Source organism: Stereum hirsutum (genome assembly GCF_000264905.1).
Source record: "Stereum hirsutum FP-91666 SS1 unplaced genomic scaffold STEHIscaffold_2, whole genome shotgun sequence".
NCBI lineage: Eukaryota > Fungi > Basidiomycota > Agaricomycetes > Russulales > Stereaceae > Stereum > Stereum hirsutum.
Window position 1 is genome coordinate 1,181,002 of NW_006763132.1, and position 20,077 is coordinate 1,201,078.

Here is a 20,077-nt window from a genome sequence, read left to right on the forward strand (position 1 = left end):
ATGCAGTCCGTTCTCCGCGTCGCCCGCCCGGCGTCGCTCGCCATTCGCGCAGCCAGGTCATCCTCTGTCCGCACCATCGCCACCAGCGCCGTTCGCCGCTCTGAGGACCATCTCGCCTTTGCCCCCACCCTCTTTGGTCCCGGTGCGAAGAAAGGCGAGGTCGCCACCGCTGAGAACCAGTCCACCGGTCTCGACCGTGTAGAGTCTCTCGGTCTCCTTCAGGGTGTTGAGGTTTGGGATCAAAACCCTCTCGACTCGAGCCGGATTGGGACCAAGAAGGACCCTATCAAGGTCATTTCCTATGTACGTCCAGTTTATCTACTTCTCCTTCCCCACTTCTCCTACACCTCTTCTTATCAGAGACTCTTTCTCGAGTCCCCTTCGGATTCATATATATATCGGCTCACGTCTTGTGTTTCGTCTTTAGTTCCCCGAGCGTACCATTGGCTGCACCGGAAGCCCTGCCGACTCGCACGATATTCAATGGATGGTCCTCAACAAGGACAAAATCCGTCGCTGCCATGAGTGTGGCTCTGGTCCGTTGACTTCCCTTCTGCTTCTCCCCGTCCATGTCTCATATCATTCTGTATCCTTTTCGTGTTACAGTGTACGAGCTCGACTACAAGCCTGACGAGGTCGTCCTGCAAGAACTCCACCCCCAGGAGCAACTCTCCGAGCCTGCTCACGGCCACCACTAAATCTCTAGCTAGTGTGATGGTGGGATGTACTCCGATCCGGCGCGCCGTACAATTTTATCGTCTTTTTCGCGCATTCTATCGGCTAGCGTTGTCTGCTTCTGTTCTGCTAGACGGCATCTAGAGGCATGAGGATCATTGTCCAGAGCGGCTTGCAGTGACCGCGCCTATCAGGTTCATCAAGACGACATACTGTTTTCTTCGTCTGTCGGAGTCAGGTTCTGAGACTGACCTTCAACTGTGTAGGCGGCGTGATTCTGTTCAAGCTCCTGCTTTACCTTCCGCCCAATAGTAATCCCTCGATTACGGCATTGATATACAGCAGAAGTAAGATCTACACATGGCCTACAGTCTGATGTCCGTGAAATCTGTACGCAGACCTTATGGTGCCTTCAGAATACCCGACGATTCCATGGCACCACCATTGTGCAACTACAACTAGCCTCGACGTAGCTCATTCGAGGCTTCACGAGCGGTACAGTATCGCACCTGTAGCTGGAACGCTCAAGTACCGCTGGCCATTCGGGTCATTTCCGAATAACAACTGAGTGGTCGGATGTCCGAAGTTGTACCCGATGTCGAGATCTACCACGGGAACCATACAACGCCAGTTTGGGATGCCGTTTTGACCAGAGAACCCGAAGGAGATCCTGTCATACATGAAGCATGGCTTAGAACTAGAGCTCCCAACATGCAAAGGTAGGAGTGAAAACGGACCTGAACTCCTCCACGCCCGGCCTAAACGTAGGCCACAACGTTACCTTATCCCCAGCCGCAACCGCACCCAGCAGCAACGTTACGGCGTCCGTCCCCTCCAGAATGACCTGATGAGCCCATAACGCCCCATCGTCGAGACTGATATTGATATAGGTCTGACCGTCGGAAGAGGTCCAGTCGCCCTGGTAGAGATCGGCAGAGATGCTGTCCTTGAGATTGTCGAAGGCTGGAAAGCGTCCACTGCGAGGAGGGCGAACTCAAGCATGTCGCTATACAAACTTGTGGACATGACCATGACTCCGTACCCGGAGAGGGGGTTGATCGCGAAGGAAGCTTGGTAGGCATCTCCGGAACCGCCTAGGAGAGAGTACCGGGGATCGTCAGTGGCATTCCTAATTCCAACGTAACGGCGGTGAAAGAGGAAAGTGAACTTACTCTTGGTGAACAGTCTCTCGACTCTTCCGTGCGTGTTCCTGAGCTTGAAGATCTCCCAAGGAAGACCCATCTCAAACTCGTCATCCCAAAGCGCACTGACTGGTCGGAGCCATTCCCGCATCGTTGCCGGTGTCAAGATACTGTTGTTCTTCGAGGTGTCGAGCATCATCTGCATCATGAGCTCCATATCGGCAAGGGAGGTGAAAAGTCCACCAGCAGGGTCCCCTACCGGACTTAAGTTGTCCTACAATTGGACCATCGAACCAACAGATTCAGTATCATGCTAATTGGAGCAGAGAACAAAGGAGAGGCAGAACGTTCTAACGCGCACTTACTGCGATCGAAGGATCCGTCGAACACACGGCAAACCTCTTCGCCTGATCGTCGTCCGGGTGAAGCGCCGTACTGTTCATCCCCAACGGCCCAAACAGATCCCTTTGCAACAACTCCAGATGTGTCGCCGGCGGATCCTTCGCCACAGCCATATTGACCATCCCAGTCAACGCGTAATCTAAATTCGAGTACATCGGCCAGCTCCACATCGGCAGCGGCTGGTTCGTCGTCGCGATCGCGTTGAAGAGGTCGTCGACCGTGGTTTCCGCGAGGGTCGGCGCGGTGCTGTTCGTGGTCGTGTTCTGGGGCCAGTTGGTCAGGTTGGTGGGGATATTGGCGGGGAGGCCCGCGATGTGGCCCATTATGGAACGGAGCGTCCAGAGCGAGGGGTCGACGGAGGGGTTCGATTGTGCGATTTCGGTGAGGTTGGGGAAGTATTTGGTTATGGGATCATCACTGTCAGCACAAAATGTACTGTCAGCTCAGACAAACGGGGTTTCATGGATATGCTCACAGAGAAACAAGGCCTTGCTGCTTGAGATACATGGTCTCGGCGGCAGTGATGAGCTTCGAGGTGGAATCGACCCGGTAAATAGTGTTTTTGTCAGGAGTTCCGCCTTGCAGAGAAGAATCGGTCTCGTTCGCTATTCTGATACCATACCCCTTCTCAAACACGGTGCCATTCGCAGTGACGACCGCAAGAACGAGACTGTCAATATTGGGAGTTCCGGTATGGTTTGCGTTGAAGGCCGCAGTGACTAGATCATCGAGAACGGAAGAGGCGTTTGCGATGCCGTCCGTAGATACGGTTGGAGGATATGACGCCAAGACGACAGGGAGAGGGGGTATGCACGGAGAAAGGGAGGCAAGAACGGATTGAGCGCTGGTAGACGACGCGAACGTCAAGGCCGCTGTGAGAGCTAGAGCAGTCAGAGACGGCATGGTCAGCCACCGATGGAATGGGTTTCAAACGGGCTCAATGAGTGTGGTGGTTGTAGGATGCGAATATTAGGTGAAAAGAATGGTGAGTCACACATAACGCCCATGGGCTGTTTATTTGTACTGTAAGCCTATCACCGTCTGTGTAGCTTAGGCGTACTTTAGGTTGGCAAGAACACGGTTATGGCATATGCTAGAGTCATACGACCACTCGAAGCCGTCTGTGATGGATAAGTAGGGGTCTTTGTATGTAACCTTCGAAGCTTGGAAGACGCATATGCCTGAGGATGATCATGACCCAAGTGATGATGTGCGGCGAAGGCTTGGCAGAAAGCCAAAAAAAAGCGCATCGTGTCGTATGCTTACCAGGTGTTTCAAAGTGCATCCGAGGGAGCGATCAAACTTCCATAGCTCTGAGATCTGAGTGCTTGGTCTGAGCCAATTGCAACGCACTACAGTCGAGATCCCACCTCTCCTTGTCGTCGCGGCATGCTGCAGTGCAGTCAGCACTTGCCGACTTGAACTAAATGACCGCAGCCGCAAGAAAGGTGGCTAAATATGTCAAGGGCCCCTGCCGGCTCTGGCGCCGGTTCTCCATGGGCCTTCTGTTGTACTATAGCATGGTGAGCGGGAACACTGTCATGTACACAGACACGGCGGTGCTCAATCTCTGACTCGAGGATCCCTAAGAATCAATGGTTCAGTCTACATGTCTATTTGCTCACGCAAAATCAGTGGAAATAATATCGAACAGATTACGCACACTTGCAGTTGCACAGACCTGAGGTCCTACTGGCGTTGAGCGCGAATAAGTATCTGATCCTTCGAATGAAGGCCAGTCGCGACTTTGTACCGGCCGGCGTCTATTTTAGGCGCTCCGTTGCGGTGACACAGACCAGCTCGGAACGAACCGAGGCTGCATTTGACGTTCGCAAGACATTCAGCGTCCTTTTCTCAGGTTTAAGCTACTGCCGATAGCTCAGTGTCTCTCGTCCTTCCTATGGCGATTAATGAATGTCAGACCACGCTGTAGAACAAAAGTCTTCACGTCTTTGGGCCCAATAAGTTATATAAAGATTACAAGCGCGCTTTACAATATCGATCCAGCCGACAATACATCCCAACTGATACGAGGGAGTCTAAGTGAATAATGTGGATAATGATGATGTGTCGTTCCTATCCAACTTCTTAGTTGAACTTCCAGTCTGCGTAGATCACACCGACAGACTCGTCAGCAAAGTAGCTGAAGAGGCTGGGCGAGATATCGAGGCCTCCGTTGGGGCAGCCGGGGCACTGTAGTGTCAAGGATAAAAATGTCAGAGAACAAAACATATGGACGCGGGCTATTAGAGAGACATACCTTGTCCACAATGGTAGCGGAGGTCGACTTGCCCTTGTACGAGATGGTGATTGAACGGCCGCAATCTCCACCGGAGCCGTATTGCTATAGATTTTGTACGTAAGTGACGATGTTCATCGACGAAGGGATTGGGTTGAGCGCGGAGCGATGACCTACAGCAGCGTTGAGAGCGACAACCTAATGAGGAGCACATATAGATGTTGGGTTCAAGTGAGTTCACTTCGGTGAAAGGTTGTCACTCACGTGTTCACTGTCAGAGTGCGTCTGACCACAAGCTCCGGCAGCGCTGTAAGATCCCAACCACACATGAGCAACTCATCCTGAAATTGATGTTCATGACGAGTCGCAGGAAGTGACATACCCGCCGACTTCGTAGTAGGTCATGCGTTCATTGCTGTACGACTGCCTCTTGCTGAGTCCGTCGTCGATGGGTTTCGCGAATCCGGGTGAGGCAGCGAGAAGAACTGAAGAAGCACCGAGGAAGAGAGTAGAGAGACGCATTCTTGTAGGGAGTGTGTTAGGTGGGCCGGGAAGTTGGTTTGAAAGGGCTTGGGAGGGATTGGGAATGAGTTTCGACTGCCTGAGCACAACGGTTTATATACCATTCACTTTGGCTTGCCAGCTCATATCTGTTTACCCTGGCCATACCTCAACCGTACCGCGAGATACTTTGCGAAGTTGAATCGACAAAGGGGTTTAGACTAGCAAGCGCTCCGCTGCTGTGCTGATTGAACCTCGAAACAGTGCCGTGCCATGAGGACCCAGACGACCGTGTTTATTGGTATAAACTACGCGGGAAACCCACAGGGCCGCCACAGACATCTACGAGGACAAGTTAGGTCAGATAGTGGCCCTATGAATGAATAAATTTCTTGAGCGTACCAGGTATCTTGCCTTTCTCACGAGTCACGTAACAAGCCATCCAAGACATACTTCCAGCGCTTGCGGTAGCGCTATCGTCCGTAGCAATCGATCTTGATGGACGAGCATGGCAATGCTTGCACCAGCGTGCTGGCAAGTACGTATGAGCCATATGGCACCACAAGAAAGACCGTAGAAACGGAGGAACGGTATACCTACATTCGTGTCTTTTTACGCGTTTGGTAACGCAAACTGTTTCCAGTATTGTTTCATTGCCAAAACTATACTAAAAGGAAGTTCGCCCGACAGCAGTTGCTGCGCTGTGGTGACCCTTTGAATTGCCAGCAAACTTGACGCATGTCGTGTAAAGCTTTGTCCATCTAATCAGTATACGACCATAGTTGTCAGGCGCGCCTACACCAGCGAACTCCGTAAATACTAAGGAAATATCCACACGGAGTCCCTAGACTGAAATATTACCGACGAGCACCCGAGTGAAAAATATCAGTGAATGTTGAAGATTCTAAAGATTGGCCACTGACCATGGGTATTCCATATCGTTAGACCGCCATGATTAACGGATATGTTTGCAGCCGAACCAATTGGGATCTTGCTTAAGCTGAGACTCCAAGCGCTGTGAGCCCCACGTCCGACCCCAAATCACCGTACAGGGTATCGAGTTCAAATCAATGGATCACGTGGAAAACAGACGTACGGAACGCCATGATGGTACGACGAGCGCAAAGCAGTGCTTTTGACCCCCTTGATTTTGCGAAGGACGACGACGATGAGCGAGTACGTCGGTAGTAACAAGACTCCGCACAGAGAAGGCTAGTATTTGTAGATCATGAATCATCGAACATCTGAGGAGTCAGTCCTTCGGAGTTTCGAGAGTGCCTTATGAGTTGTGTTTGCCGCAGTGTACAGAGGATGGAAGCTCTGACATCCCACGGGCTTGCTCCATATCGATTGTGAAGTCCGGAAAATACCCGTTTCAGAATGGCTGAAGAGGGAAGAGAGACACGTGGCTGTTAAGATACAAACATGCGACCGAAGCACATATCCGATGACCTGGCAGCCAGTGGCCGAAACTAGGCAGGCTATATTGGAGAATTCTGAGTAGTACGGTCACTTGTCAAGTTCTGAAGCCTGAAGAAGTCCATGAGCAGAACCGACGATAGCATACAGACTGTACGAGGACTCACGTTTAGACAAGAGCTCGGCGCTGTTCACAGTAATGCCATGGCGCCTCAGCTCGCATTGTTCTCACTGCATCATACCTTGACAGTGCACTTTGAACAATAAAAGCACAGCAATGGTTGGAGATGTCAAGAGTCGAGGTGTTTACAATCATTATGCATGCGTATCCGGAGCGGTCGATTATTGTACAGGTATTCGGACTCGGGTCCTTGCTTCTATCCTTCTTTAGGAGATGAACGTACACTCGTTGTAGATGTACCCTTCCGCCTCCAACCCACCCGACAAGCCAGGTAAGATTTCATCCGGACCAGTGAGCGTAATCTTCCCAGGGTTGTGCCACTAGGTGACCCGATCCAGCCAGTTAGCCAGGATTTCGAGGCCTGCAATCACAAGAAAACACACCTGATAAATGTATGGCTTCGTGCCCGCCACATAGCTCACCACGGCCTTGACAACAGTCGGAATCTCCGCCAAAAAGTCCACCTTCTCGATCAAACCTTTCTCCTTTCCAGGACCTCCCAGATCAACATTTATCGTCCCAGTCACGTTGCCTGGTGCCTCGGGCAAAAGCGAAGGGCCAGCCCAGTGGAAGAGGAGTCGCGAGGGCTCATCATAGCCGGTATCGGGATCGTGAGCGGCGTCCAGGTGAGTAGCCCTGGACTTGACCACCGCATTCGCATCCTGCTCTTCTCCCGGCCACTTCGTCTCCGCCGTCACTGCGACGAGCTTATTCGCAATTACGAGGCCCCCTACGCTGACATTGACGAAGCCAGACCCCGCACCCTTCCCTCCGTAGTCGTTTATCGTGGTGAAATCCATGAGGATCGCGGAGACACCTCCATGCTGTTGGCTTTGGAAGTGCCCGAAGTTCCAGCGAGCTGCAACGAGGTTGGGGCGCATGCCCTGGATGGCGTGCACGAACATGCCGGGACCCTCGACGCTCGTCGCTTTGCCGTTCTGAATGACATGACCAGTCGCGACAGCCCTCGGCCAGAACCTGTGGATGACGTATCCGTCTGGCTTCTCAAGGTCGTGGCCGAAATAGGAGTATCCTCCCTTGGGGCCCTTTCCGATCTTAAAACCGGGAACAGAGGTAGGACGACGGACGTCTAGGGAGATCTGAAGGTCACTGGAGAAGTTGACATTGATGGTATAGGATTCAGCGTATTCGGAAGGAGAGTCGGAGGATTTAGGAAGAGTCTTGTGAGTGATGGTGAACTGGTCGGATCTGCTCGATCGTTTATCGAGACCGGGCGGGGGAGTAGTGAAATTGGAGACATTGATGGAGCGCCAAGTGGTCTCCTTGGTGTTTGGATTGTAGATCCTGCAGGTGGCCTGAACGGTGGGATACCATACACTGAGAGTCACATCAGTACGATATTTCTTGCGACCTCCGCTATGGGCGATGATGATGTCAGCCCACTCACCCTATGGACGAGTGAATAATCTGGACCATCAAACTCGTTCCATCCTCCAGAATATGGTACCAGATTTGAGTCTCGGCGACGAACCCGCCGGAACACAACCATTCGGTGTCCTTTGGCTCAAGCTCGCCAAAAAGCTCGTTGGGACCCTTGCCGGTAGAAACGGGATGGAAGTTTGGGGCTGTTGGGTCAACAGGGGCGGAAGTCCTGGTAAGGGTGTCAGAGTACACTGGGGCATCTGAGTGGAGAATACGCACGAAAAGAACGAGGAAAACATGTTGTCGATTTACGAGAAGGTGTTCGTGGTGGTTGGAGGCAGAGCTTGCTCACGAAGGCCAGTCTGCTTCACGCTTGCACATCGAGGCCTTTCCGCACGCGGCCGGCGTCTTGGCAGACAAATAGGGATGACGAGGCTGCCGATCTCCCCAGTGGCGGTGGCCCATTCCGAGTCCCATTCTCTCTTGTTGGTTGTGGATATTACCATGGAACAAAGTACCTGGAGCCATTTCTGCTACTTCTCACAGTCGGTGTTGTACAGAAAATAATACAGCACGTATAATTTCCCAACTTCGCGAACAATTCGCGAATGGTCAAAGACTCAGAGACGGGAGCCGTCGAGTCGGAGTCTGATAAGATTAGAGCAATTTATCACTGTGGCGGCGCCACTGACTGGCCAACTTTTCTTCACTTACAGTACCGTCATTTCCTGGAGCACTGTATCTAGCCTCTTCATTCTGAGCCCTTACTGTATCTGTACCAACTCATACGCGATCACCTCCAAAGTCTTTATTTCTGATCATGGGCCGAACACGAACCAAGACCCGTAAAACGAAACCTCCTGTCGTCGAAGTCCAGGAAAAAGCCACATCCACTTCACAGTCACAACCCTCCGTATCCTCCCTCATCGAAAAAGCCCAGGAGCTCATTGTACAGTGTGACTATGAACTAGCTGGAAGATTTGTTCAGCGTGTATTGGAGAGGTCCCCAGACCATGCGGAAGCACTTGAAATGATGGGGGTTGTACAGCTTGAGACGGGAGAGCTCGATGCTGCAAAGGAGGTATGTTCAGACGTCCCGCCTTACATCTCGTCGTTTCCTCTACATATTTGAAACCATATAGCTGACAATAATATCCTCATGCTTGCCTACAATTGCAGACCTTCCTATCGTTAATTTCACCACAATCACCACAACCTCCACCTCCAGCCGCCTACCTTTACCTGGCTCAATTGAGCGTCGAAGATCCTCAGGAAGCATTGCAATATTACAGAGCGGCAGTTGACATCCTATCCATCCAACTCCAGGGAAAAGAGCGAGCCGTCGACTCGGCTGCAAAAAATGAAGACGAACAAGAGACGAGGCGGACGATTGTGAGAGCACTGATTGGGCAAGTCGAAATTTGGATGGACCCAGAATACGAACTGTGGTATGTGACAATTTCACTTGTGTGTTCAATTCATCGCTCACCGTGTGATGGTGTGGTTCATGTCTGTGTAGTTTTGACCCAGCAGCGGAGAAGACATGCGAAGATCTGCTAGAGTTGGCATTGCAGACAGATCCGGATAACGTCGAAGCGCTGCAATCGTTAGCTTCCGTGCGCATGTCACAACAACGGCCGGATGACGCAAAATCATTACTTGAAAAGTCCTGGAATTCCTGGAAGAATCTCGAGAATGGTATGTGACTACTCAGTTTCTATACATGTCTCACTCAAAGATGATTTCGTTTTCAGATGACCCACGGCTGCCACCAATACCCTCCCGTCTTGCCCTCACAAAACTCTTCCTCGAGCTCGAACTCTTCACACCTGCGCTTCTCGTCCTGACGGGCATCATGGCAGCAGACGACGAAGAAGTCGAGGCATGGTACCTTGAGGGATGGTGTTTCTTCATGATGGCGGAGATGGCTCACGAACAAGGTGGAACGATGGATGAATTGAGCTGGGAGACTTTGGCACAGGATTCGAGGGATTGTTTGGAGACGTGTAAAACGGTAAGTCTCAGTGGATATCTGCCCACCTCCTTTTCCCCCCTCGGGGACTGATGATGGGATGGTCGACGTTGTTTTCCTAGCTTCACATGAATCAAGAGCATCCAGATTTACCATTATTGGAGCACGTAAGTGAGCTGATAGAGAAGTTGGAGGAGTTGGGCGTGAAGGCTTCGCCTGAGGAGGAAGGTCAGGAGGAAGGTGGAGATTGGGAGGACATGGAGGATAGTGATGACGATGAGGATATCGAAATGTCATAGAGGTTTTTGGAACGGTTACCCGTCTCTCTCAGTCGACATGGTCTTTTTAGGTCTCTGCCTGGACTCATCCGTGGCCGTGGAGGATCACCGATAAAAGATTTCCTTGGGTTTGCGACTCGTGATACCGTTAAAGCGTTACACCTCTATTGTCATCCCGCACGCACACACGCCACAGCTTTGGACAATGCAACACGAGCTTAGTTTGTCTCCTGAGCCTCACACGCCTGTCAGAGTTGGTTGATATACCGCCACTGAAATTACGGTCGGCTCGTATTAAAATGTTCTGGCCAACTAACTTTCAGCATCGATACTCCACGTCCTCCTCCGACTAGTTCATCTCGTGGTATGGTGTGTTTCCTTCAATATTATCTTTGGTCGTTTTTTCGACTAATATGCCCACTGCGATGGTGGTACAGAACTCAATAGGGTCGGAGTCAGACTTCGAAGAACTAAGTTAGTCTCTGTTACTTCATCTATCGAACCCCTCGACATAACCATGCCTGCCTCACCCATGGATCAACGTCTCAGCTCGCTCTCGCTCTCCGCTGAAAGCAGCGACGACCGTTCTAAAAGTCCGGCTGACGAGGAATACCCTCACCATGAGAAGTTCTACTTCGATGATGGGAGTGTAACTTTCGTCGTACGTTCTGTCCACTCTTTTGTTTCCCTATTCGGTGAGCTAACCTGCGCCACGCAGGTCGATGGGACGGCGTATTGCCTTCACCGCTTCCTGTTCAACCTGCATTCGGACACATTCTCTAAGACGTTCCTTGCCGGACGTAAGGACACCAAGTCACCCATCTTCTTACAAGACGTAGAGAAGAGTCAGTTCGATGCGTTTTTGAACGTCTTGTATCGCACGTACGTACTGTGATGCCTAGTATCTATCCTCACTGTCTACAGTATGTTCACGAAGCTTCAATCTTTAGTTCCTATACTTCGAACCCGATCATGGCCGCCCCAGCCTGGGCCTCCGTCCTCCACCTTGCCTCGGAGTGGAATTTCCCCTCTATCCGAGAACTTGCTATACGGAGCTTTACACCATCGGCCTCTGACGTCGACAAGGTGGTGCTCGGTCATCGTTATCGTTTTGAAGAGTGGCTTCTTCCTGGATATACCGGCCTCGTTGAAAGGAAGGAGCCACTCACGCTTGCGGAGGGTACGAGGCTTGGTATGGAGGATGTTGTTTCGATCAATAAGGCCAGAGAGAATATTCGGACGACAAATTCAAGGGCTCCTGTGCGAAAGAATGAGATAACCCAGGACATATATTGCCAGTATTGCCGCCAGAAGAATACCTACACATCCGACGGCACACAGTCGACAACGGGCTGCAAGGGCACCACTGGCTATCAGTGCACTTACAATGTCACGCTGGCCACCATCACCTCCAAGCCAACTCCTCCGGCTGCCCTTCCTTCGACGGCCGAAATCAGTCAGAAGGTCAAAACTCTCATCCCCCGCTCGTCCCTCTCGTACGTCCCTGCCCCACTGACTCATTGTGGATTTGTTTTAACTAGGCTGTCGAAACAGGCGTTGAGGATTGTGACCTGGATTCGGACACATTATCCACTACTACCGTGCCAGCTGCGAAGAAATCTGGTCCGTGCAAAGGATTGAAGGGCAAGAATTGTCGCGGCAAGAAGGGAAGATCTTGAAGTGTCGAAAATAATTGTGGTGGGATGTTGTATATGATGTGCTTCCAATTTATCGTGCATGTTTTCTTGGAATCGGTTGAGGCGGATGGGGCGTATGATATTACTTCGAACGGGTCAAGCCGTTTCCCAGGGGGGTTCGTGGCCCCGATAATTTGATGCCGTTCGATGGCCATTGCGAGGATAGTGTGTCGAGATGAAGCGCCAATAAGTATATGTTAATGGCTCGAACAGAAACATCCCACGCCGAGAAGAGGCGAGAGTGCAGCCAAGTCGGGTCAAATGTACACTGGGCTAGATACAGGGAGTCAGACACAGAACACATGCATATCTGGTCGTACGTCACGATCATGCGACAAAAAATCGAGACTCTATGAGCAATCAAGACGAGAAAGAAAAAGAAATAAAGGATGAGATATGCGAAAGACGGATTAAGTATGGGAGGCGGGGTCCATGATCATCGAACGTATCGAAGAGGAAAGACGAGGTGGACAAGTCTATTTCGAATCCTGATATTCGGGACAACTGAGTATAAGCGCCCTGACTCGAATGACAAGGAAGAAGGAAGAAGGAAGAATGGGCCCAAGGATATAAGCGAGGAGGGAAGAAGATATATCAGGTTTGAAGTTTTGAAGAGAAAGATGTCAGCGAGTGGGTGATAGAGGCTGGATAGCGGCGGCATGAGCAGTAGTATGTATTGCTATTTGGCGGCACCAAAGTAGTGCAAGACAAGCACAGAGAGAGAGGGACGGGAAGAGGAGACGAAGGTATCGAAGGTGTGGTATGAAGATTGAACTGTGCTCCCGGGTCATGATCGCTTGATGCGTGGTGCTGGAAGCAGTCCCATGAGACCGACGGCAAGCGCGTATAGTCCCGAAGCTAGAGGGGCCCAGCGAATAAGTGTGAGCAAGAGAGCGATGGGAGGGAGAGAGACTGACAGCCGATAATACCCTCAATGTAGCCCAGTGGCGAATACCTCCCGAGTGTGTATGAGAGGAAAGACCAGCCGATGATCATTGAGGCAGTGAGGATCTGTTGTACATCACGGCGTGTAGACGATGTATAGATGCACGATAGTCATGAGTGCGAGTGTAAAGGAAAGACTACGATGATAACGTACGGGAATGACGGACGAGAGTTCTCCAGATTCTCGCCACGACCGGTACTGGATGCGGTATGACGGGTATGCGCCACATAGGCCGAATGGAGCGAGAAATATAGATAAGTCAAGCGCCACGTACACAAAGGAATGATTGGATAGACAAAAAAAGACGCACATTTGGTGGTATACCTTTCAATACAGGTATCAGCAGGATGTACAGAAACAACGATATGGTGAGCAGCCCCGACAGTAGTGATGTCAGGACAAGCGGTCTATGGCATTCAAAAATGGGACAGTAAAGACGGTTCCATTCAGCACAACGTAGCGCTAGTTAGAGACATGATATAGATAGACGCACCGCGCCCAAGACCCACTGGCTCCGTCCCAAACTCGCTGAAGTACTGCCAAAGTCTCGAGGTAGAAAGTGATTGCGCCGCCGGGGATGACGAACTGTAGCTGTCGAAGCGCGTGCCTCGTGTCCATATACATCCCGACTCGTTTCTAAGGATGTTGGCCCTGAAGATCGTATAGGAACTCGTTTGTCCAAGGATAAGGGAGTAAGAGACGTTCAGAGTTCAGTGAGCAGAGCGGAGATTCTGGAGGTCGAATCCCAATTACCAGAGCTGGCGAATGGGTTGACTTCAGCTGTATCAGATTATGAAAGAGGTAGTGGTGGCGTCTGGCTAGGAGAGTGAGATGAAAGTGAGTGGTACTATAGGAAGCGTTGCGAACAGACGGACGAGTTGACAGCAATCGTGGTAAATCTTGACTTTCACATGCAACTCTTCCGACACGTGGCGCCGATCGAAGCAAGATCACTGTCCAATTCGGGCCACCGCCACCCATGCTACCGCCAAGCTCAGGTCTGAGCTTTGCGCATCGTATACTGTGTAGGTCGATCTAGCAGTACTTACACCCAGACACAGAATTATTGGAGAGAACGACTAAGAAATTGCTGCAACCATATGTTGGGTCGCACTGATCCATGCCTCTAGCCCGACTCCGTTCGCAACGCGGGCATCCAGCTTCTGTTCGACAACTCCGAGAACCCAATCCCACATTCTATGGGAAGATGACCATCCACGAGCCTACCGACAATCAAGCACTGTGACAACAGTGTTGCTCGCCCGCAATCACCATATGCATTGCACCATACGCCGTCTGACACCTCATCAAAATACCAAGGTGCATCACAGTAGAACCTCAGAGTGAGAGTGGTTGCTGCACCTTCTTCGCAGTCGACAACAGAGGTCACACATGGGAGGCGATGAGGAAAAACACGGTATTGCGGACAAGTCAAAAGTGTAGTAAAAAAATCGTTCAACCAGGGCGGGATGTCACAGGAAGGAAAAAGACTAAAAGACAGACAAAGGTATTTAAGGAGGGGCCGACACACTGCCAAGACGAGAGGTGATAAACTAGGAGATGATTGTCCGCTGTAAGGTACGCGTTCTGACGGAGCACAGACAGCTGTCCATCGACACTCTAATGACCGTCACGGATCGAATCAGTGGCTAGATGCTTAGAACAAAGCGGCGCCAACAAGACCCATAACACCAGCGAGGCCGAAGGCGGGGATGGAGAAACCACCGGAAGCGGCGCTCGAGGACGACGCCGTGGACGCGCTGGAGCTCGCGGTCGAGGAGGCAGAGCCACTGGCGCTGGCGGCCGAGCCGGAAGCTGAAGAGCCGGACGACGCGCTTGAAGATCTGGTGGATGAAGTAGGTGAAGTGCTGTCAGACGCTGAAGTCGAAGTGGTCGAGGAGCTCGTAGAAACTGACGAGCCACTGCTGCCGCTACTGGAGCTGCTACCGGTTTCTTCGACAGTCGAGTTGACACAGCTGGAAGGAGATGCGTCAGTTAGATGCGGCGGAGATGGTGGAATTAGAACGGGCATACCTAGAGTCGCTGGAGGTCTGGATGGTCACCTGGGACGAGTAGACGGTCGCACCAGTGCTATCCTTGAGAGCGATGTCGCTGTCGGGAACGATATTGTTTAAAAAAGTTATAAAATGAGGTAAAGGAACTATACACACAAGTTGGTGTTCGCGGCGAGATCAGCTTTCCAGGTGTAGCTGGTGCCGGTCTGGGTGCCGAAGTCCTTGAGCTGGAAAATTTGGCCCCGAACAGCGGGTGTGAATCAGCATGATTGGAATGATGCGGTGACAACGCGGTCGATGCTTACAGGGGAGGCAGAAGGCTGACCCGCTGTGAACCACCCAGTCAGAAAAAAATACGAATAATCTGGTGATGTACGATAGGACGTACCAGGGATCAAGGTCAGGAAGTACGGAGGGGTACCATCCTGCCAAGTGAATTGGGCGGGCTCTGTAAGGCAAGTAAGCACAAAAAAAGAGGGATCAGTCGACCACCACGCGCTAGGTCTTACCGCACTGAACAACGCTCGTCCTAAGTGATAAAATGAGTAGGCATGTCAGCGTGAAAGCTTCGAGAGATTGGCGGGACGTGGCGGGACTTACGGGGTGTTGACCAACAGATCAGCACTGACGAGTGCGGGGACAACGGCGACAAGGGCAGCGATGGCGGTGAAGGACTTCATGATGAACTGGTATACTGAAAAGTTAAGAGAACAGTGGTGGAGGATTGAAACAAAAGATGGATAGAGAGTGCGTGTAACGACGGACGAAGAGAGAACGAGTCGACGAACGAAGGGAACTGAAGAGGACCCCCGCGTTCGCAACCGCCTCCAACCCGGCGGAGTTGCAATTTTCCACGCGAGGCAGCTTTTCCATTTCAGTCCGATCGTTCTTGGCGGCGGCCACCCTCTACGTCATTCATAACGGTTGCCTCGGGACTTCTTGGCACCAGGCAGGCTAATTTGCAACAGTCGCCGACATGTTTTCGTGACATGGTTCAGCGAGGTTGCACGAGAGGCAACATAAACCATGCACAATTCGTTCCATATGTACATTGGTCTCTTCTTTGAATATTCTAACAAATAACACGTCATTGAAGGTCTCGATCAGTCGGAGGCATCTCAGGCCAGACAGCTATAGTACGCGACAGAACACACATGTACCTCGGAGTCAGACATTTGAAAATATAATCACAGTGCAGAATTGGACTAACCTGCTAAGACCTGCTATCGTTGCTAGGCCCGATGGTGACATCAGCGGTCTGAGCGAGCGCACCCGTCGAATCCCGGATGTCGATACCGCTGAAAAATCGAGCAATATAGTCAAGATATAGTACGCAAGTACGGCCAATAACGCTGAGCAACTTGATGTTGAAGCTTACATGGAAGTTCCAGCCGCGACGTCCACGTCCCAGGTGATGGTCTGAGCAGACGTTTCGCCAAGATCTTCCAGCTACGTAGCATATGAACAGAGGGGGTCAAGCACATATGCTACCGCACTTGAGGGAGAAGAGAGACGTACGACGCTGCTGGGATCGTTTCCTGTGAAGGACAGCTCAGTGGGCAGGAGTTGCGTGGACGATGGCGACTGCTTACCAGCGGTGATCTCAACATTGAATGGCGCAACGCCACCATTCCAGACAATCTCAGCGGGTTCTATAGAACGGCAGAGTCGTCAACGAGTAGGCGAGAGGAAAGCTAAGAACATAGCTCACCACAATGAACAAGGTCGGTCCTGGTCCCGAAAAGTCAGCTACTACCATGGATATATATTAGAATGTAGGAGGAGCACGAACGGCGTGTCGACGGTCAACATCCCGAGGACGTCAGGAAGGGCAATGCGCAGAGAAGCAAGCGCAGTGAAGGTCTTCATGATTACTTGGAGGAATGTTAGGAAGGTTGCAATGGGAGATGGATTCGTAAACCAGTATACACTAGATATTTTTGTAGCGACCTGTTGATCATCGTCCTCGATGGCCGTGTAAATGTTGGGACATGCCGCGATGGCCAATGATAGCACCGAAGTACCAAGGTAACAAGAATGAAAAGCTCCAGGGAGTAAAGACAACAATACGGTCCATCTTCACAGCAAGCCATGCATGACTAGTATCGTGAGACAAAGGATCAGATGCAGGAACCAAGTTACTTCGTCGTATAGGCGCTGAGATCCTGTTCACCACCAGCATCGTATCAGGATTAACTCTTCAATGGAAAGCCTGGCGTTCGACCCGAGGTACCCGAACATCAAATCTTGGTCGTGGTGGGCAAACAAGGACCGTTGGGATTAAATAGTATAGCAGTGACAGATGAAAGCTGCTGTGCACAGACCAACAGCAAACTTGAACGCAGGCCAGACAAGCATCAGCTTGGGAAGGAGATGGCAGATTCTGCCCGTCGTGTACCGTCGAATCACAGATTAAAACACTCAGCGCCGTAGGAGCATCGGTGCCAGGAGGACAATATGTGGTGCGAATGGAGGTCGATGGTCTCGCATTTCCGCATCTTCAAAGTCAAACAAAACGTGCGTGGGGTAGAAATAGTATCACCTCTGGCATCACAACCGCCGTCACCGAGGTAAACGTACAACGTTGCTGTTAACCCCCAAATATACGTGTCTGAGGAATCGCCGGTTGGAGCCATTGCGGCTGCCAAACATATGATACGTTCTAATTGATGCAGCTACATGATCAGACGAGTCAGCGATGCCAAATCCTAATATGAGGATCAGGTGTACCACGACGAACCTAATGTCATCGCTGGTACCGACTGTGACCGCAGACGAGAAAGCAGTCGTACCGGCCGCATCCTCAACTTTGAGCGAACTACAGCACGAAAACATGAGATGTAAAACCAGTTGAGCCCGGATACTCGAGAAACACAACGTGGATTCGACGTACATGAACGTTCCGGCAGAAACATTCACGTCCCAAGTGAGCGAGTGATCGGTGGTCGCTGGAAACTCGATGATCTAACGAAGGGTCAGCCGGCTTTAAGCAAGACCTCGTTTTCGCTGGGAACGAACCGGACTATCGGTGGGCTGACCGCCTGGTCCAACATACCATGGTCAGCATTGAGACTATGTAGGAAAAGAGCGCCGAGAAAATATTGTACCCACCAGGGATGACTTCAACAGAGAACGGGGAGGTACCTTCCTGCCAGGTGATCTGAACAGGCTCTGCAGACGGACATGGAGTTAATTCGAAGGATACACAAAACAGACGGTAGTTCGACTGACCGCATTGAACGATGCTCGTACTGAAGAAGTGTCAGCGATAAATTGGAGTACGGTGAATAAGAGCAATAAATTGTACTAACGGAGTATTGATGGTCAATTGGCCGAGAGCGTTAGGCAGCAGAGCGAGCAAAGTGGCGAATGCAGTCACGGATTTCATAGTGAGAGCGTTGACTGGAGTTAGAGATCACTGGGAAGAAGAACTGCGATGTGAAGCGTAGGGCACTGAAGAAGAATTTCTCAGCACACACCTACTCCCTTTTATTCATGTCCTCGGGAAGGGGCGATGCTGGTTAGTAATCGATCAGTATACACGTTTATTACCGGTGTTTGTGGTTTGATCGCAACTGAGATCACGGCGGCCAAATATCCTGCGCTTCTTGGGAGCAGCAGAGGCATGGAGCCAATATTAATTCACACAGTCGCCGAGCTCGAAGTCAACGTACTGGCAACGGGCAATCCTCCCCGACGGTTCATGCGTCAAGCAACCTTGAATCCCGCAATCCGACGCCGTAGTGAGGTTTTGGGCAATTGTTCTTGTTGGATTTAGCTAGTTGCAGCTCGACGTCGCGAGAGCTTTCGCGAGCTTTCGACGGACACGGATGACTCAGCAGCGCAGCTGCTTTGCCAATCTCTCGAGTACTGTAGAATTTTCTAGATACATTGTACAGTAGTATAAATACATGTTGTGTTTACCTGTGTAGGGCATCGGTTTGCCCTAACACAAGCCAGCCTCACAGCTCAGTGTGATTGCAAGCCCTCTCAGATTTCTCGTGCTTTTCTCTCTCGCTCACGAAAATCCAACACAAACCGATCTCGGTACCGTCGCCGATAACCCGACGCTCGTCCATCATGTCCAGCTTAACCGCTGCGACTGATCTACCGACGGATCTCCCGACGGCAGCTCCTCTCGTCGCCCCTGCGCTTTGCCTCACGCGTCGCCACTCCCTTGCACCCATTACTCCTGTGCGCCACACCCGCTCTACCACCCTTCCTCTTCGTCGCACATCCTCCCTCGACGCCAGCGCACGCGCCCCGCCTCTGCCATCACCCTCGCGTTCTCGCGACAGTCATCCCGACTGGAGCAGAGCTATCTGCCGCCACTGCCGAGAAGTGGGCCACATAGCCCGTGTATGTCCCTCCGCCACTCTCGTCATTTCGTCCCCGCGTAAGCCGCGAAGTTCAGACGCGCCGCCGTTACCCTCTCCGTCACCTTTTTCATCCGCCGCACCTCCTCCGGCCTCTCCACCCTCCAACCCCGCGTGGCGAAAAGCCATCTGTTGTCTTTGTGGTATTCCCGGCCACATCGCACGCACCTGTCCTCGTTCGAGCTCAGCTCCGAGACACCCATCGTCCGCCATTTCCGTGCTTTGTGCATAGACGGGTTCGATCCCCGGTCCGGAATTTGACGTTGACTCTCCGCCGTCCCTTGTCGCCACATCCTCAGCCCCTATTCCGCCACTTCGCCGCCACCCACCGTTCCTATCCCTTGCCACCCACACTCCTCGCCACCTTCGCCCCGACTCTCTCTTTTCGGTGTCTCATCCAGGCTGTATTGGGCACGGTTACGGATGCCGTAGCGCCAGGTGAGCCGGTGCTCACGACGCCTCGACGCGCATCAACCGCTAGGATACGCCGTTCGTCATCGCGAGCAGAACGGAATTGCCATATGAAGGAACGCGCGCATGTCCAGGGGGAGTTCCTGACCACTGCCGTAGGTTCTGACCATAGACGGGTAATTCACTGCATGTCGTAGTTGATCTAGAGGTCTTTCCCGCACGTCTCGCTGAGGGGGAGTGTTGGATTTAGCTAGTTGCAGCTCGACGTCGCGAGAGCTTTCGCGAGCTTTCGACGGACACGGATGACTCAGCAGCGCAGCTGCTTTGCCAATCTCTCGAGTACTGTAGAATTTTCTAGATACATTGTACAGTAGTATAAATACATGTTGTGTTTACCTGTGTAGGGCATCGGTTTGCCCTAACACAAGCCAGCCTCACAG

At 51.7% G+C, this 20,077-nt stretch overlaps 11 protein-coding genes across 11 annotated transcripts; 4 read left to right on the forward strand and 7 right to left on the reverse strand.

Moving 5' to 3' along the window:
* STEHIDRAFT_127958 (COX5B-domain-containing protein) lies at window positions 1–698 on the forward strand (the record flags this gene model as incomplete). Its single annotated transcript, XM_007299713.1, has 3 exons — window positions 1–303; window positions 428–536; window positions 607–698. The coding sequence occupies 3 exons, from the start codon at window positions 1–3 to the stop codon at window positions 696–698; spliced, it is 504 nt and encodes a 167-aa protein (XP_007299775.1).
* Window positions 699–1,017: 319 nt separating this feature from the next.
* STEHIDRAFT_165380 (beta-lactamase/transpeptidase-like protein) lies at window positions 1,018–3,539 on the reverse strand. The gene is made up of 7 exons (XM_007299714.1): window positions 3,486–3,539; window positions 2,695–3,100; window positions 2,183–2,636; window positions 1,848–2,091; window positions 1,718–1,769; window positions 1,413–1,652; window positions 1,018–1,345 (listed from the first exon to the last, which is right to left on the reverse strand). The coding sequence occupies exons 1-7, from the start codon at window positions 3,502–3,504 to the stop codon at window positions 1,162–1,164; spliced, it is 1,599 nt and encodes a 532-aa protein (XP_007299776.1). The 5' UTR covers window positions 3,505–3,539; the 3' UTR covers window positions 1,018–1,161.
* A 768-nt stretch (window positions 3,540–4,307) lies between these two features.
* On the reverse strand, window positions 4,308–4,980 carry STEHIDRAFT_107620 (uncharacterized protein; the record flags this gene model as incomplete). Its single annotated transcript, XM_007299715.1, has 5 exons — window positions 4,308–4,412; window positions 4,480–4,563; window positions 4,636–4,656; window positions 4,723–4,765; window positions 4,841–4,980. 5 exons carry the CDS (start codon window positions 4,978–4,980, stop codon window positions 4,308–4,310), a joined length of 393 nt encoding a protein of 130 aa, XP_007299777.1.
* A 1,469-nt stretch (window positions 4,981–6,449) lies between these two features.
* On the reverse strand, window positions 6,450–8,293 carry STEHIDRAFT_144415 (survival factor 1). Its single transcript, XM_007299716.1, has 5 exons — window positions 8,222–8,293; window positions 7,968–8,171; window positions 6,943–7,897; window positions 6,546–6,879; window positions 6,450–6,489 (listed from the first exon to the last, which is right to left on the reverse strand). The coding sequence occupies exons 1-4, from the start codon at window positions 8,239–8,241 to the stop codon at window positions 6,766–6,768; spliced, it is 1,293 nt and encodes a 430-aa protein (XP_007299778.1). The 5' UTR covers window positions 8,242–8,293; the 3' UTR covers window positions 6,450–6,489; window positions 6,546–6,765.
* A 385-nt stretch (window positions 8,294–8,678) lies between these two features.
* STEHIDRAFT_136849 (TPR-like protein) lies at window positions 8,679–10,401 on the forward strand. Its single transcript, XM_007299717.1, has 5 exons — window positions 8,679–9,023; window positions 9,122–9,390; window positions 9,462–9,640; window positions 9,697–9,956; window positions 10,037–10,401. Exons 1-5 carry the CDS (start codon window positions 8,763–8,765, stop codon window positions 10,211–10,213), a joined length of 1,146 nt encoding a protein of 381 aa, XP_007299779.1. The 5' UTR covers window positions 8,679–8,762; the 3' UTR covers window positions 10,214–10,401.
* A 596-nt stretch (window positions 10,402–10,997) lies between these two features.
* STEHIDRAFT_22037 (uncharacterized protein) lies at window positions 10,998–11,431 on the forward strand (the record flags this gene model as incomplete). The annotated part of the gene is made up of 2 exons (XM_007299147.1): window positions 10,998–11,074; window positions 11,143–11,431. Coding segments are annotated over 2 exons (366 nt in total), but the record flags the coding sequence as incomplete, so codon positions are not given.
* Window positions 11,432–12,147: 716 nt separating this feature from the next.
* On the reverse strand, window positions 12,148–13,677 carry STEHIDRAFT_118130 (uncharacterized protein). Its single transcript, XM_007299718.1, has 5 exons — window positions 13,329–13,677; window positions 13,146–13,242; window positions 12,989–13,033; window positions 12,807–12,900; window positions 12,148–12,747 (listed from the first exon to the last, which is right to left on the reverse strand). The coding sequence occupies exons 1-5, from the start codon at window positions 13,457–13,459 to the stop codon at window positions 12,677–12,679; spliced, it is 438 nt and encodes a 145-aa protein (XP_007299780.1). The 5' UTR covers window positions 13,460–13,677; the 3' UTR covers window positions 12,148–12,676.
* A 498-nt stretch (window positions 13,678–14,175) lies between these two features.
* STEHIDRAFT_118131 (uncharacterized protein) lies at window positions 14,176–15,638 on the reverse strand. Its single transcript, XM_007299719.1, has 7 exons — window positions 15,451–15,638; window positions 15,360–15,379; window positions 15,239–15,298; window positions 15,156–15,178; window positions 15,007–15,077; window positions 14,870–14,947; window positions 14,176–14,811 (listed from the first exon to the last, which is right to left on the reverse strand). The coding sequence occupies exons 1-7, from the start codon at window positions 15,528–15,530 to the stop codon at window positions 14,493–14,495; spliced, it is 651 nt and encodes a 216-aa protein (XP_007299781.1). The 5' UTR covers window positions 15,531–15,638; the 3' UTR covers window positions 14,176–14,492.
* A 425-nt stretch (window positions 15,639–16,063) lies between these two features.
* On the reverse strand, window positions 16,064–16,719 carry STEHIDRAFT_152607 (uncharacterized protein; the record flags this gene model as incomplete). Its single annotated transcript, XM_007299720.1, has 6 exons — window positions 16,064–16,148; window positions 16,229–16,299; window positions 16,369–16,388; window positions 16,443–16,502; window positions 16,562–16,581; window positions 16,643–16,719. The coding sequence occupies 6 exons, from the start codon at window positions 16,717–16,719 to the stop codon at window positions 16,064–16,066; spliced, it is 333 nt and encodes a 110-aa protein (XP_007299782.1).
* A 793-nt stretch (window positions 16,720–17,512) lies between these two features.
* Window positions 17,513–18,238, reverse strand: STEHIDRAFT_152608 (uncharacterized protein; the record flags this gene model as incomplete). Its single annotated transcript, XM_007299721.1, has 7 exons — window positions 17,513–17,525; window positions 17,591–17,668; window positions 17,744–17,814; window positions 17,869–17,891; window positions 17,962–18,021; window positions 18,082–18,101; window positions 18,162–18,238. 7 exons carry the CDS (start codon window positions 18,236–18,238, stop codon window positions 17,513–17,515), a joined length of 342 nt encoding a protein of 113 aa, XP_007299783.1.
* A 562-nt stretch (window positions 18,239–18,800) lies between these two features.
* STEHIDRAFT_165385 (uncharacterized protein) lies at window positions 18,801–20,073 on the forward strand. Its single transcript, XM_007299722.1, has one exon. It carries the CDS (start codon window positions 18,931–18,933, stop codon window positions 19,456–19,458), a length of 528 nt encoding a protein of 175 aa, XP_007299784.1. The 5' UTR covers window positions 18,801–18,930; the 3' UTR covers window positions 19,459–20,073.
* Window positions 20,074–20,077: the final 4 nt, after the last annotated feature.

Excerpts from the sequence above, each read along its gene's own strand:
- STEHIDRAFT_165380 (XM_007299714.1), bottom strand. Across the intron at positions 2,092-2,182 it reads CGACGGATCCTTCGATCGCA|GACAACTTAAGTCCGGTAGG; the intron begins GTAAGTGCGCGT and ends GTCCAATTGTAG. Across the intron at positions 1,346-1,412 it reads CCGGGCGTGGAGGAGTTCAG|GATCTCCTTCGGGTTCTCTG; the intron begins GTCCGTTTTCAC and ends CATGTATGACAG.
- STEHIDRAFT_144415 (XM_007299716.1), bottom strand. The coding sequence starts at position 8,241 with ATGTTTTCCTCGTTCTTTTC. Across the intron at positions 7,898-7,967 it reads ATTATTCACTCGTCCATAGG|TGTATGGTATCCCACCGTTC; the intron begins GTGAGTGGGCTG and ends TGTGACTCTCAG. Across the intron at positions 6,880-6,942 it reads CGAAGCCATACATTTATCAG|TGGCACAACCCTGGGAAGAT; the intron begins GTGTGTTTTCTT and ends CGGGTCACCTAG.
- STEHIDRAFT_136849 (XM_007299717.1), top strand. The coding sequence starts at position 8,763 with ATGGGCCGAACACGAACCAAGACCCGTAAAACGAAACCTCCTGTCGTC. Across the intron at positions 9,641-9,696 it reads CTGGAAGAATCTCGAGAATG|ATGACCCACGGCTGCCACCA; the intron begins GTATGTGACTAC and ends TTTCGTTTTCAG. Across the intron at positions 9,957-10,036 it reads GTTTGGAGACGTGTAAAACG|CTTCACATGAATCAAGAGCA; the intron begins GTAAGTCTCAGT and ends TTGTTTTCCTAG.
- STEHIDRAFT_118130 (XM_007299718.1), bottom strand. The coding sequence starts at position 13,459 with ATGTATATGGACACGAGGCACGCGCTTCGACAGCTACAGTTCGTCATC. Across the intron at positions 13,034-13,145 it reads TGAAAGGTATACCACCAAAT|TACCGGTCGTGGCGAGAATC; the intron begins GTGCGTCTTTTT and ends TACCGCATCCAG. Across the intron at positions 12,748-12,806 it reads CATTGAGGGTATTATCGGCT|CTTCGGGACTATACGCGCTT; the intron begins GTCAGTCTCTCT and ends GGGCCCCTCTAG.
- STEHIDRAFT_118131 (XM_007299719.1), bottom strand. The coding sequence starts at position 15,530 with ATGAAGTCCTTCACCGCCATCGCTGCCCTTGTCGCCGTTGTCCCCGCA. Across the intron at positions 15,078-15,155 it reads GTCAGCCTTCTGCCTCCCCT|CTCAAGGACTTCGGCACCCA; the intron begins GTAAGCATCGAC and ends CAAATTTTCCAG. Across the intron at positions 14,812-14,869 it reads CAGACCTCCAGCGACTCTAG|CTGTGTCAACTCGACTGTCG; the intron begins GTATGCCCGTTC and ends ATCTCCTTCCAG.
- STEHIDRAFT_165385 (XM_007299722.1), top strand. The coding sequence starts at position 18,931 with ATGTCCAGCTTAACCGCTGCGACTGATCTACCGACGGATCTCCCGACG.